The sequence below is a fragment of the Equus quagga genome, chromosome 15, assembly GCF_021613505.1.
Source record: "Equus quagga isolate Etosha38 chromosome 15, UCLA_HA_Equagga_1.0, whole genome shotgun sequence".
NCBI classification, from domain to species: Eukaryota; Metazoa; Chordata; class Mammalia; order Perissodactyla; family Equidae; genus Equus; species Equus quagga.
This window is the reverse complement of record NC_060281.1, coordinates 79,962,159-79,975,772: the sequence shown is the minus strand read 5'-3', so window position 1 is coordinate 79,975,772 and position 13,614 is coordinate 79,962,159. Positions and strand designations below refer to the sequence as shown.

The 13,614-nt window shown below is 48.2% G+C and overlaps 1 protein-coding gene across 1 annotated transcript; it reads right to left on the bottom strand.

Moving 5' to 3' along the window:
• UNC119B (unc-119 lipid binding chaperone B) lies at positions 1 to 13,135 on the bottom strand. Its single transcript, XM_046640087.1, has 5 exons — positions 12,879 to 13,135; positions 8,861 to 8,974; positions 5,941 to 6,052; positions 5,641 to 5,813; positions 1 to 3,458 (listed from the first exon to the last, which is right to left on the bottom strand). The coding sequence occupies exons 1-5, from the start codon at positions 13,117 to 13,119 to the stop codon at positions 3,346 to 3,348; spliced, it is 753 nt and encodes a 250-aa protein (XP_046496043.1). The 5' UTR covers positions 13,120 to 13,135; the 3' UTR covers positions 1 to 3,345.
• Positions 13,136 to 13,614: the final 479 nt, after the last annotated feature.

The window sequence follows — 13,614 nt, the reverse complement described above, 5'->3', positions numbered from 1 at the left end:
AGCCTCGTGCGCTGGCTAGAAGCCTGTGCTGTGATTTTTAGAACGACTGTCCCCATTCTCCAAACCTCACTGATGTCATGGTGACAACGGCCACCAGAAGAAAGTGACTTTACAGAGAAAAAAAGAGTACCCGGGGAGCCGACCAGGGCTGGCAGTACACACTAAGCCAAGACTCACCCAATTTGTACATTAGACACAGCCTCTTAAATCCCTTCCAGAAATGAGTTCCACTTCAACTGAAAAAATAAGTTGAAGATTCCCCAGTCACTGCCATCTCAAGACTCTCCAGTCTATGGTTAGCCCCAACATCCCCAATCACTGCCCCATTTGAGAATCAGATGGCCCAAAGACTGTACGTGTCTTCAGGAAGTCCTACAGGCCCTTGAAAACTGCTTTCTCTGCAGATAGCTCTGAGCTAACACATAACGAGTGGACAGCCCACTTAGCCAAGAACTACTTTTAGTTTTATTTCCTCTGTTTACTCTTCAGAACACAGAATGAAATAAACCAGGATCTTATTTGGAGAAGGTGGAAGGGCATCTTAGCCCAAAGGCTTCACAGGAAAAGAGAGGCTCTCTCCCAAGAGATTCCAAGGCAGAGGGAAAGGAACAAAAGAGGAGAGGTAGGGGTGCAGGCAGCAGGCCCCAGGGCACCAGATGAGCCTGCCAGTCTGCTGGAATGTGTTTCCTCCAGGAGCTACCTCTCAGATGCCAGCTCTGAACGAGGCATGGTCTCCCCATGCAGGTAGTTTCGTTCCTCCCACTATATCACTCACAAGATAAGAGCTCCCAACAGTCCAGACCCCTTAATAACATGGCCTCCTGATTCAACTTCTGAGTGGTTCAGCTACTTTCAGAGAAAGTATGACTGCCAATTCTCTCAAGTCAGGTACAAAAGTCTGAATTTCAAACTCACCCTGGTTAACACCCCAGAGTCATAAATGCTTCTCAAGATTTCCTGAGTAGCTAGACACAAGAATCCAGAGTCCCAGATACAGAACACCAGACCTTCAGAAGATGGTAAATCCCTGTCCTGCTGGGCACAGATTGTGCACTTGGCCTCAAAATGGTCTCCGGTGAGACTAAGGCAAGCTAATGGGGAACAGAATACAGCACTATTCAAGCCAGAGTGCCTACCCCCTCTGGCCTCCTGGTCCTCCTAGCAAAAGCTACCACTGCAGATGAGAGCCCACTGGTCCTCAAGAGGCGGTCTGCCCCAGGGCACATTTCTAAGACACACTCTATTAAGCAGAGCTCTGGGCTCCAGAAACCACATCCTAGATAATAATTCAATATCAAATAATATAAACTCTCCTGACTGGGCTTCTGTCACAGAGAAGGGGTTACTCTGAAGCTTGACAGGAACACACAAACATGTTAGAGGAGCTGCAATGAGAAACAGAGGGTAAGGAGGCAGTGCTGATGTCTGTCCACAGATGAGGAGGGAATGAGGGCAATGCAGCTTTCCCCAGCAGCATATGGGACAGAGCCACACTTAAGGCACCTGGATTTGTAGTCAACTCCAGTTCTGAGATTCAGCCTGTCTGGTGACGTGTAACCCATTGTGCAAGGTGCACGGTCTCTTCCCTCCCTCAGTGGTTGGATCCAGCACCAGCAGACAGGGATAACCTAGGGCTTTCTCAGTGAGAAAGCTGCCAGCATCTGACACAATCCAGACCCTGGCCTGGCACAAAGCACTAAGCCAAGGTTCAAGGCCACTCACGCTCTAGAATCCAGCAGGGAGCAACACTGGTCAGTGAATGCACAGGGTCTTCTGCAGCAAAGTGCTGGCCCTTCTTTCCCTGGCCCCACGTGGCCTTTCTCCCAAGCACCTTGGGAGACAGCTCTCCTGTCACAGTTACTGTGATGCCTCACTGTGACTATTACCACATAGCTAGGCTCCTCCTATAGCCTCCTTCCTATCAGTGCTAAATCCTGGCCGCAGCAACCATCTTAGAGAGGTTAGGCTGAGCATCTAGAGCCACCCACACAGTCAGACAACCACAGGGAGCTAAGGCAGCAAGAGTCCATCCAGTAAGGGCCCCAGGACAAAAGTAGCCCACAGGATGTGCGAAGACGCTCTTTTAAGAACACATCTCTCCAACAGGCCATCGCAGCCTATCTCAGCCTTTCCAAACAGCCGGCACCATTCCAACTAGCAGTTTGAAGGATGAGTTATGTGTTACTTAGGTCTGACCTGCCAGGATGGTTCCAGATACTACTGAAAATCCTCCTAAATAAGAAATCTACAAAGAGTTTCAGAGGCAAATCCCCATCAAAAGCCAATCCTCCAGGCTCTGCTGTGTAGAGAAAACCAAATCCCTCCTTTAAATGAGCTGCTGGTGTGTAACTATACTCTGCTCCAACACGAGCCAGATTAGCCCCGGGAGCCTGATTAACACTATCAGAAGTCTAACTGCACGTCACATACACTGGGAGCACCACTGACATTTTATGAAGCCTCCCAGAAAGAAGCCTAGAAATAAAAAACAAAACACAATAAGGCCTGCTCTGGCCTCAAGATATATTACTGTTCCAAGAGCAAAACAGACACATTCTGTTTCAGGAGATACTCAAAAGTCAGGAGCCAGGAGAAGCAGAGCAAGCTCATCTTCGTTCCAAAATGAGAACAGGAAGGCACTCCCAGGCTGAAACCTTGCTGTATCCCCAGGCTGAAACCCTTGCTGGCTGAGGATCCTGCAAGTCAGACAGATAAGCAGGCCTCCTCATAAAATGAATCTTTCCGTTTGGCAGCCTTACCCACCCCTAGTGCCTCAACTCTTGGCACCACCTCTTCCTTCCCCCTGCTTTCAAGTTTCTTTCCAGTTGGTTCAGGACTATGCACAGGCTGAGGTCAGACTGTGCTGACACCACCCCAGAAGTGAGAGGAGATGCCTGGAAGAGGCCTACGTTTCAGCTTCCCACAGCACCCAGGAACCTACAGAAGAGCTGCTAACCTGCAGGGAGGCCCACCAGAGCCTCCTCACATGGGCACAGAAGTGCCTGGAGAGACCCAGACTTGTCAGGACAACTAGTAGGGAGCTATGACTACATGAAAATAAACTTTCTCTTATATCTTGATTCCAGGAGCCTTATCTTAATCTTTGACTTTACTGTAGTACCTCTGTGACATAAAGGGCAGGGAAAAAAAGAGAAGAAAAAATACTAGGGAAGAAAACACAGTACTGCTTGGCACCTCTCTTGGAGCACAGGAAACTGCCACCCCAGCCTTGGCTTCCTGGGGCCAGGTTCCAGATGCGTGTTGACAAACTGCAGCTTCAACCATCTCCGTGTGCCAGGACCCTGGGCCGCAGCAAAGCACCTCCCTTGTCCACTCCTGCAGCAGTTACTGGCCTCCATTATAGGCATAATCAGCCTTGTTGTGCATTATCAGCTTGTTGTCAACAAAGTAGAAGCTGTCAGAACGGGTCTCATAGGGATTTTCAATCATCAAACGAACTGCAAGTCAGGGGACAGAAAAAAGCAAAGATTTATGTGTGAGCCTGCCACATGGGCTAGGTGGGAACAAACTTAGTATCCCCTCTAAAATTCATAAGCCAACTCTGCCAGAGAACATGAGTACACTATCCCAGAATAATGAGGTCAGAACAGAGAGAGCCAGCCCTTGAGAGCTGGGGAGAACTGGAGACCACAGAGGCCCCCTAACTGAACATGATATCCACTTCAACGTAAGGATGCAATCGACTCTCTTGACATGGTCCTCCTCGGTCATCTCCAGCCTGGATTCTTAGTCAGTACCCAGGGAAATGTGTTTACTTACCTTTTGCCAACATGGACCTCAACGGCTTATTTACTCTGTGCTTCTGGTCTGCTCCCCACCTCTAGACATTCTGGTCCAAATTCAGAAAGCTGTGCCTTACTCTGCCACTTCCCATGGGCACGCATGACAACCAAAGGAATCCTAGGTGTGCAGGAGTGCAGGGGGACAAATGGCAAGAAGACTTCTCTAGAGATGGCTCAGGTTATTAACTTGTAAATGATCCAGCAGAAGGTCTCCCTATCTTGGGATCCAGATTTAAACCTTCTGTTTGTTCAGGGAACTGCCCAGACTGCTTTACCCATACTCGAGAGTCAAGATAATGAAGTCCTGCAGGCCAGTCCTCCATGGGTGGCCAAGTGGTTAAGTTCGCACGCTCCGCTTTGGCGGCCCAGGGTTATGCTGGTTCAGATCCTGGGCGTGGACATGGCACCACTCATCAGGCCACGCTGAGACGGTGTCCCACATGCCACAACTAAAAGGACCCACAACTAAAATATACAACTACGTACTGGGGGGATTTGGGGAGAAAAAGCAGAAAGAAAAAAAAAAAGAAGATTGGCAACAGTTGTTAGCTCGGGTGCCAATCTTTAAAAAAAAAGGATAATGAAGTCACTACCTCTGATCAGTTCTGAGTGAGTGATCACATGCTATTTTGAGTTCTCAGGAGGAAATGCTATTGTTCACCACAGTTCTCACAAGGTGAAATTGTTTACAGTTGTTTGAACCCACCAAGGCCAAAGTTATTTGGTTTATAGCCAGAATACCGACCTCCATGCTCTTTTTGCTTATTTGGTTCCATGAATAAAAGTTATATTGCCTTGGGTAAAAACTTGAAATGCTATACATAATCTTTACGTATTCCAGCCCAGCTTGTGGAGCGGGGTTCAAACCAGGATCAGATGCTGTCATAAACATCCTGCCCCACATCTCAGCAATCCTCATTTTACCCAGGAACAGCACTGCCACACAAGTAAAGAATATCTGGTCTTCAGAACATGACAACTTTAAGAAACTGGGATTCCAAGAAAATTAGTCAGTGTTCCCCACCACCCAACTAAACTCCATCGCTAGTCACATAATCCCACTCACATCCTCATTGTTCTTGAGCAATTTTCCCTAATTACCAACAGAGGATGCTAACCTGGGATAGCTAGACCAAAGTCATAGAAACTGATCAAGCCCGTTCTTTCTAATTAAGTCCATCTTTTCCCTTGCCTAGCCTTCTCCCTCTGATGCCTTCCCCAGTTCTTCCTCCATACAACTACAGGATTACTCTTCCCAAAACACTGCATCCATCATGTCACTCCTTCTGCTCCAAAACCTGTGACAGCTCCTAATATTTCCTGCTGGATCTATCCTAATGGTTTACCTAATCAACATTCTGCTTGCAGAGAATGACAAAGAGGAGGTCCTCAGACCTATGATTCTATTTAGCCCAAAACTGCACACCTAGCTTTGATTAGGGAAAAGTGAAGGGCTAACAAAGAGTGCCAATGACTAGAACACAGTGGAAAACCATGACTGACAGTGGATAAGCGAGGTGCTTTATGGAACTGGAAACCCAGGGATTGTCATGGGCCTCCTCTCCTCTCCCTCGGTCACTCCCTTTCCCACCGCAGCCATCTAAAAAGGATGGCTTGTATTATTAAAACCTTTGATGCTCCCAGACAGGCAGAGTCAGAGTTTGAAACTTTAGACAGGAACAATAGGAAATGAGAAGCCTGGGGTCAAATGACTAGATATGTACCACGTCACTATTTCCCTCCTCTGCAAAACAAGGGCGTTGGACCAGATGGATTTCAAGGTTTGTTCCTTCTAGCCCTAAGAATCTAGAATGCTGTAAAGTCAAGGGATACATACTGACATCCTCAGAAAGCTGGGGAAACTCATAGATATGTTCACAAGTGTTCCTACTGCTGGGGATGCAGAAGCCGAAATCAAAGTCAAAGTTTTTCAGCAAGCGTTCCCGGAAATAGTGCCGTTCGATCATCCGGAAGTTTGACACAGGTTTGTCTCCCACTGTGAATTCCACTCTGCAAAATAAATCTCTGTGAGCCTGACTTTGCCTCCTCCCTCCTCTAAAGCCAACCCAAAACCCAACCGAGAACATTCTCTGTGAACAAGCAGAATGTTCTCCCCTCAGGAAATACTGGTACTCACGTAGCCCCAACTGTCCGGAGGCGGAGAAATGCTGGTGTGAACTGATAACGGACGAAACGTCCTGCACTGATATCCACATCTCCACCTTCCTCCTCCTCCTCCTCCTCTTGGTCTGAAAGAGCACATAGAATCCTGGTGCCCCATCTTTGCACCACCAGTCCAAACAGCACAATCAATTAACAGTACCAACACCAACAGGAGGATGGCCAATATTGACTGTGCACTTGCTCTATGCCAGGCCCTGTGCTAAACACTGCATATAGTCCTTACAACAACCCTGTGAGGCATTCTAATTGTCTCCATTTTACAGCTCAGGAAGCTCAAGTTCAGAGAGGTTTAATAACATGTCCAAAGTCCCCCAAATAGTAAACAGAGGGAGCAGGGATCTGAATCCAGGTCCATCTGACTTGAAGCCTGTTCTTAAACGCTATTTGCATTTTATATAATTTGGGTGCTTGGGGGCTGTATCCTAAGGGTGAAGCCTGAAACATAAGCTGGGTACCAGGCCCCTGACATGGTCTATATTATACAGACTAGCTCTTCTGTTGACTAAGTTGACATACTAGCCACTAACCAAAAGAATGAGATTACAAAACTTGAAACTAGTCAAAAGGCACCTTCGAAGAATGCAAAAGTTTCTGACAGGCAGCAAATACAAACCCCTAGAAATAATTTTGTTATTTAAATGGAAGTCACTGACCTACAGCTTTGGGGTACTAAACTGCTTTGGACTAATACCTATTCCAGGCAATATCAGGCCCAACACTCTGAGCACCTGGGAAAAGGTGAAGCAGATGGGCAATGAAACAATGTGTGGGACCTGAACGAGCATCTATAAGGTTAATGAGGGTCTCTGGTCTAGTCCATTCCTGAACCCAGGAGACGAAAGATTTGTAAAATGAATCAGAGAACCATTCTAATGTGAACAAGAAGTTAGTTTCCTCTAGTAGCTATCCAGTGTTCAACAGGAATATTTTTTCTAGGTCTAGGCTGAATGTGGATGCAACATAAGCCCTTGGCAGCATCAAACATCTCTGCCTGTGACAAGCCCAAGAACACTGGGCAACCACATTGAGTTGGAGCTCAGAGCCAGAGGCTCTAAAGCACCGGCTCCAACAATGGATTCAGAGAGACTGAGCAAATCTTCTCACAGATTTGAACTCATCAAAATGCTACAGGAGGGGACCGATTCAGTGCGAGCACATTCTAAGTGAAACAAGATCCTTAAAGGTAAAGACTGGAGAAGTTGAAAATCAAGGTATTTTTACAGGATCTGCAGCTGACCTTCTTGAGACAGTTCAGGTTTGTACTGAAAAGACAACTCTGGGCCCAGTCTAATCCAAATCCACACACCTGAAGTAGCCCTGGGGTCCTCGAAACATCCTAAGTATTGGGACATGTACTTAGGGATGAGAACACCACAGACCCAGGAAGCTAGCTGACCCTGACCCTCCCAATACAAGCTAAGTACCCACAAGCTTGAGCCTTTAGACACCTTGCTCAATACCAGGTTATTGTAGCATAAAGAATACCAGGTGGGGGAGCCAGCCCAGTGGAGCAGCGGTTAAGCGTGCACATTCCACTTTGGCAGCCTGGGGTTTGCCAGTTCAGATCCCAGGTGCAGATACGGCACCACTTGGCAACCATGCTGTGGTAGGCGTCCCACATATAAAGTAGAGGAAGATGGGCACGGATGTTAGCGCAGGGCTAATCTTCCTCAAAAAAACCCAAAACAAAACAAAAACAAAAGAATACCGGGTGGGGGTCCACCCCGGTGGTGTAGTGGTTACATTTGTGCGCTCTACTTTGGTGGCCCAGGGTTCTCAGGTCCAGATCCTGGGCACGGGCTTACACACTGCTCATCAAGCCAAGCTGTGGCAGTGCCCCACATACAAAAATACAGAGGAAGACTGGCACAGATGTTAGCTCAGGGACAATCTTCCTCACCAAAACAAAGAATACTGGGTAGGGTGAGGAGACCAGGGCTCTAGCTTTGGCTGGGCAATTAACCTGAGCTAAGACTTTCTCAGGAAAGTCTTTCAACTTACTTGGGATACTAATACCTGCCTTATCAAATTTACATACTCTTTCTAAGTAGCAAATCAGACAAGAAAACTTTGCCAAAAGTGTTATTAATACAGACCTCGGCTGACACTCCGAGGGTTATCTGTGCTGGTGTTCCAATAACTAACTCCAGGGGGTGCTAAATCTCCATGATGTGCTCCAAAGACTTATCTGTGGTCCCCTAGCCAGAAATGAATCACCCTCGAACTGCATCACAAGCACAGGAAATGTCTATTCAAGGCTAATTTAAGGAATCCCAAGGAGATGAGTTCAGAGGTCTGCACTTTCTGTTCATCCAGAAAATGGTGCAGATTAAAATCCAAACTAGGACTTACTGGGAAATATGGGACACTGTTTAAAGGAGAGTGAGACGACAGGTGAAAGTGCCTCATAGTCTGGACTGGAATCCTCAGTATCATCCTCCCAGAGAGTTCCCAGGACTCAAGGCTCAGGTGAGCTTTCTTCAGTAGAGTTCAGTTTCAAGGATTCCTTTCCTAACTGGAGGCAATATGGTAAGACGAAAGAGCACAGGACCTTAGGAAAGTTACTTGGAAATTCTGGGCCTCAGTTTCCTTCTCTGTAAAATGGGGATGACTCCTCACAGAGGTGTGAGGATTACATGAGCCTATGTAAACAGAAAGATGTAGAACACAGTGACCAGCACAGAGGAGATACTCAACAAACGTCAGCCTTGCAACACAGCCTCAAATCAGGCTGCAGGCCAGGCTCCGGGAGGAGGTCATGGAAGCAGGACATGCTGGAGTCCATGACACAGGATGCAACAGCACACAACAATTCAAGTGTCAAAGACTTTTTGTTCCAACTGTCAAGTGACCACTACAATATTAAGGCCTACCTGAAACACAAGGTTTGGCAATCTCAAAAAGCACTGTCCCTGTCTCCAAATCTCGAATTTTGAAGCGGGTGAAATCAATACTGTAGACGTTGTCTTCAGGTTTACATAAATAATCTGAAAATGAGAGAGAGACCAATGCCATTAAATAACCCTCCAAGGGCCCAGGCCAACAGACAGAAAGAAACTCAGGCTTTCAGACCAAGCTGAATCCTGAAAGCAGTAAGTGAACTTAGGAGCAAATCCTCCCCCGCAACCCCCGTTGCGACTAGTTGAGGCCACAGTCCCAGGCTGTGACATACCATGAAGCAGAGGCACCTAGGTGAGCCATACTCAATTGCTGGTTCACACAAATTGGGAGATACTAAGTATCTATAATTTTAAAATGCAAAGCTTTTGAGGAACGTAGTCAAAGAGGAAAAGTTAACAGACACAGCCTACCAGGCCGCGGGACCTGGCCCTAGCATCCACCTCCGTCTCCTGTTCTCCCTTCCCAGGCTCCCTCCAGGCACACTGGCCACCTGTCTGACCTCCTCTGGCTAAACTCACTTCTGCCTGCGAGACTCTGCAGCAGTGGGGACCTCTCCCTGACACATCGCTCCCAGACTTGTCCACGGCTGGCTCCCTCTTGTCATGCTGGTTCCAGCAAATGTCACCCAAGTGAGGCCTCTCAGACCTTTCTACCCAGTGACCCCCCCCAACTCTCCCTCACAACCCCCTGCTGTGATTCACTCCAGCACTTGCTCTTTCATTTCTTGGGTCTTTGCTGTCATGCTTTTATCCATCTCCCCTCCACACTGTGAGCTCTTGGCAGGCAGGGACCACGAAGTGGTTTTCAGCCCTGCACTTAGGCCCACCAGGGCACCTGGCCCAGGGTGAGGTCTCAGTGCACAACTGCTGAATGAATAAATGGGAAGATCTTGTACCCTTCCTTCTGTTTTTGACCAACTCAGATTGTGGCGATAAATGCTAGTAATAGGAGGTGCAAGTTGTTTGAAGCAGAGGGACAGCCAGAAAGGTCTCTACATGAGTCTTTGCTGCTCCTCTAGCTCAAGTGAAGCTCAGCAGGCACTGTGTAATTTTAAGCTGTACGGCACAATAATTTGATATATATATATATTGCATAAGGATTGCCGTAATAAGTTAACACTCATTACCAAAAAATAAATTTTTTTTCTTGGTATGAGAAGTTTCAGGATTTACTCTCTTAGCAGCTTTCAAATATGCCACACTGAATATTAACTTATACAGTGCTGTATGCCAATTATATCTCAATAAAACTGAACCAAAAAAATAGCAATCCTCCAAAACTACCACTTCTTTATTTCTCAAGTTTTGAAGTGAACTCAGGTTTTTTTCCTTATACAATCCACTTAAAATACATCCAAAAACTTCCTCTTATGTTATAAGCAAAAGTTGTATGGAGAGAGTTAGGGGATCCAAGAAAGAAAAAAACAGTATGGACTTAGTTTGGACAAAAGATCATCATAACACTTTTAGAAACAGAGATAGTAAAAGGTGATTTCTTTGGAAACACTTAAAAAATGGCCTATAAACCTTTCATGATCTATCAACTTGAATATCACAACAGGACAGAACTTTCTTAAAAATCCATTTTAAAACATTTATCCTGGAGGCCAGCCTGGTGGTATAATGGTTAAGTTTGTGCGCTCTGCTTCAGCGGCCCAGGGTTCACGGGTTCGGATCTGGGAACAGACCTACACACTGCTCACCAAGCCATGCTGTGGCAGCAACCCACATAGAAAATAAAGATTGGCACAGATGTTAGCTCAGGGCCAATCTTCCTCACCAAAGAAAATAAATAAATAAATAACATAAGAAATAAAACATTCATCCTGATCTAATGGCTAATACAGTGCTTGCTTGTTTCGTCATATCACAAAGTAGAGATCTGCAAACTTTTTCTGTAAAGGGCCAGATCATATTTAGGCTTTGTGGCCACACAGTCTCTGTCACAACTACTCCACTCTGTCACAGCAAAAGCAGCCACAGACAACATACAAATGAATGAGTGTGGTTGTATTCCAATAAAACTATTGGACATTGAAATATGAGTTGTATATAACCGTGTGTCACAAGATCTTTTTCCCAACCATTTAAAAATGTAAAAACCATTCTTAGCTCATGGCCTGTACAAAATCAGGACATACCTACACAGGCAGTAGGACAGATTTGCTGGTGAGGGCATTACGCCAAAGTGAAGTATAACCTACAACAATCTGAACAGCTAATCAAAAGAGTACTGATCACAGAAAATTTCACTGACTTCTTCTACCCTGACTCCTGAAAGAATCTCTGCTACAACTCATTTTGGCACTTTATCTTATCTTGCCTGCTTGTGTCAGCTGTTTCATATTTTACAAGCTGTCTCTCCAGTAAGATGGCAAACTTGAGAGCTACTAATTATTCTGCAACTCCCCAAAAGGCTGAGATGGGTTCTGCATCTTTAGAGGGTACTCAATTAATAACTTGCTGAATGGGACAGACTCTAGGAAAAGTAATCCAGAGGTCACCAGGCTCTGACCTGTGACTTTCTCCAATAAGCTGCTGAGATGGGTCTGAGCAATAGCACCAATCCCAAGCTCCTACACAGGACCCGAGTGCCCACCGAGGATGCTGCTTAGGCTCAGGTGTTAGAACGGCCTGATTCCCCTCTGATATCAGGAGAAAGCATGAGGTTAGAAAGGTCAGGTGATGAGCATTTCTGTACCTTCAGAGGCCCCAAATGAAAAGTGGGTCAGAACAGAAGGAGCTTTTTCACAATGTTTCAATGAAACTGAATAGCAAGACCTTCTAAATCTGTACTCAGGCATGCAAAGGACAGTCCCAACCCAAACAGCGATGGAAAATGGAGACATCAAAATATATAGAATCAAAGAAGAACTATTTTAGGAGATGGGAAATTCCTTCCGTACAGGCTGGACCAAGGCCCACCCCCCAAACTCCCATCCCCAAATCACTGCAGCTGCCACCAGCCCCGAGGTACACCTGAGCAGCCCCGGGCTGCCTACTAAATGGTTTCAGCAGATAAGACTGAGGTAGCCTGAGATCCATCAAGCCAGCGCTGGTGCTGCAGGGTTACAAGCCTGGAGGACAGGGCAAGCAGGGTCTGACCAGGTGACTGTAAACGCTGGAGGGGAAACAGCAAGACAAAGTGCATCAGGTCAGGGCTTGGCTTGGAAGAGAACAGAAGAAGCGAGGAGAACCAGGACAGGGAGTGGGCAATATATTTCTTCCCACCCTTCCTTCTGTCAATGAAAAGGTGCAGGATGGTTGCATTTTATGCAAGAAACGCATTTCGGAAACCCTGACACAATTCTTAATTTACTAGAACAAGTGTCAAAAGCAGGATTCACATTTTGGATTTTGCACATAAACTGAAACTTTATTAACGTACTTTATTTTATGTGGCACAGTTTTAAATTTGCATGAAATGCCACGGCAATGTGTTGGAGGAAGGAAGAGGCCCCTGTACACAAAAGGGGGACCCTTGAAACCAAAAGGGGTAGAGGGCCAAGGCAGGCTGGACAGAGCCCGGAGGAGGAGAGGGGCACGCGGAGAAAACAGGTAGGGTGGGCTGGCAGAGGCCGCAGAAGCTGGAAGCAGACAGGTTGAGGGGGCCTGGCCGAGCAGGAACTTGACTGAGAGCTGGGGGCTTCCAGGCTTAGGGATCGGCGGCCGGGCCGGCTCAGGAGGATCGGGTTACGCTGCAGGGGGCCCCGACCTAAGCAGGTCCAGCTGAGGAGGGGAGCGGCCGGGCCCGAGGCCCAGCTGGCGCGGCGGGACGCGGGGAACGCAGTCAAGCTCAGGGGACCCCTTCCCAGGCAGGTCTAGGCGAGGGGGCGCGCAGACCAGACCCTGCGGGGCAGTGGGCAGCGCGGCCTGGCCGGCAGGGGAGCCCAGGTGGACCCCCGGGCCGGTCGAGCGCCCGGCTCCGGCGAAGGCTACCAGGGGCCCGCGGCCCGGCGCGAGGGGAGGGCGCGGCCGGCCCGGCACTCACTCTCGGTGACCCGGCTGAGGCGCAGGACGTGCTCGGGCCGGATGGCGTCCAGAGCCAGCAGCTCCTGCTCCGTGACCGCCGCCCCGAGGCCGGCGTCGGCGTGGTGAGGCGCCTGCCGCCGCGCCTTGAGCCGGTTCAGGACGCCGCCGCCCGCCTTCTTCTTCTCCTCCTTGCCAGCCACCAGCGCCCCGGACCCCGCCGCCGAGCCCGCGGCCGCAGCCTTCGAGTTCGACCCGCTCATCGCGCCGCCGCCAAGATGGCCGCCGCCTCCGCAGCGCCGTAACTATGGAGAGCGGGGGCGGGGCCGGGCGGCACCTGGGGGCGGGGCCTGCGGCGGCCGCCGCGCCGTGACCCGCCAGGTGGTGAGCCCCGGACTCGCCGTCAGGCCCGGAGATCGCCCCAAATGTTTTAAAAATATTTCCTATGGTCAAATGACTTCCTGTCATATAAACTGTCGAGGGGGCATCTTGAGAAAATGTTTTTTAATCTGTAGCATAGAAGATGGAGTAAAACAGTGCTTGCTATGCAAAGGCAGCTTTCCACTTAGATTCCCATTTCTAAACCCTGCTGTGCCAGGCTTTGGGCTAGACACCGGGCTAGGCTACAGGGGACGTAAGAATATGAATGAGGGCAGGGATTGGGTCTGCCTCACGCATCACAGTTTTCGGGCGGTCCAGCTAATGTCTGACACAGAGTAAGCGCTCAATAATGATTGAATGAATGAGTGAAGGAAAGT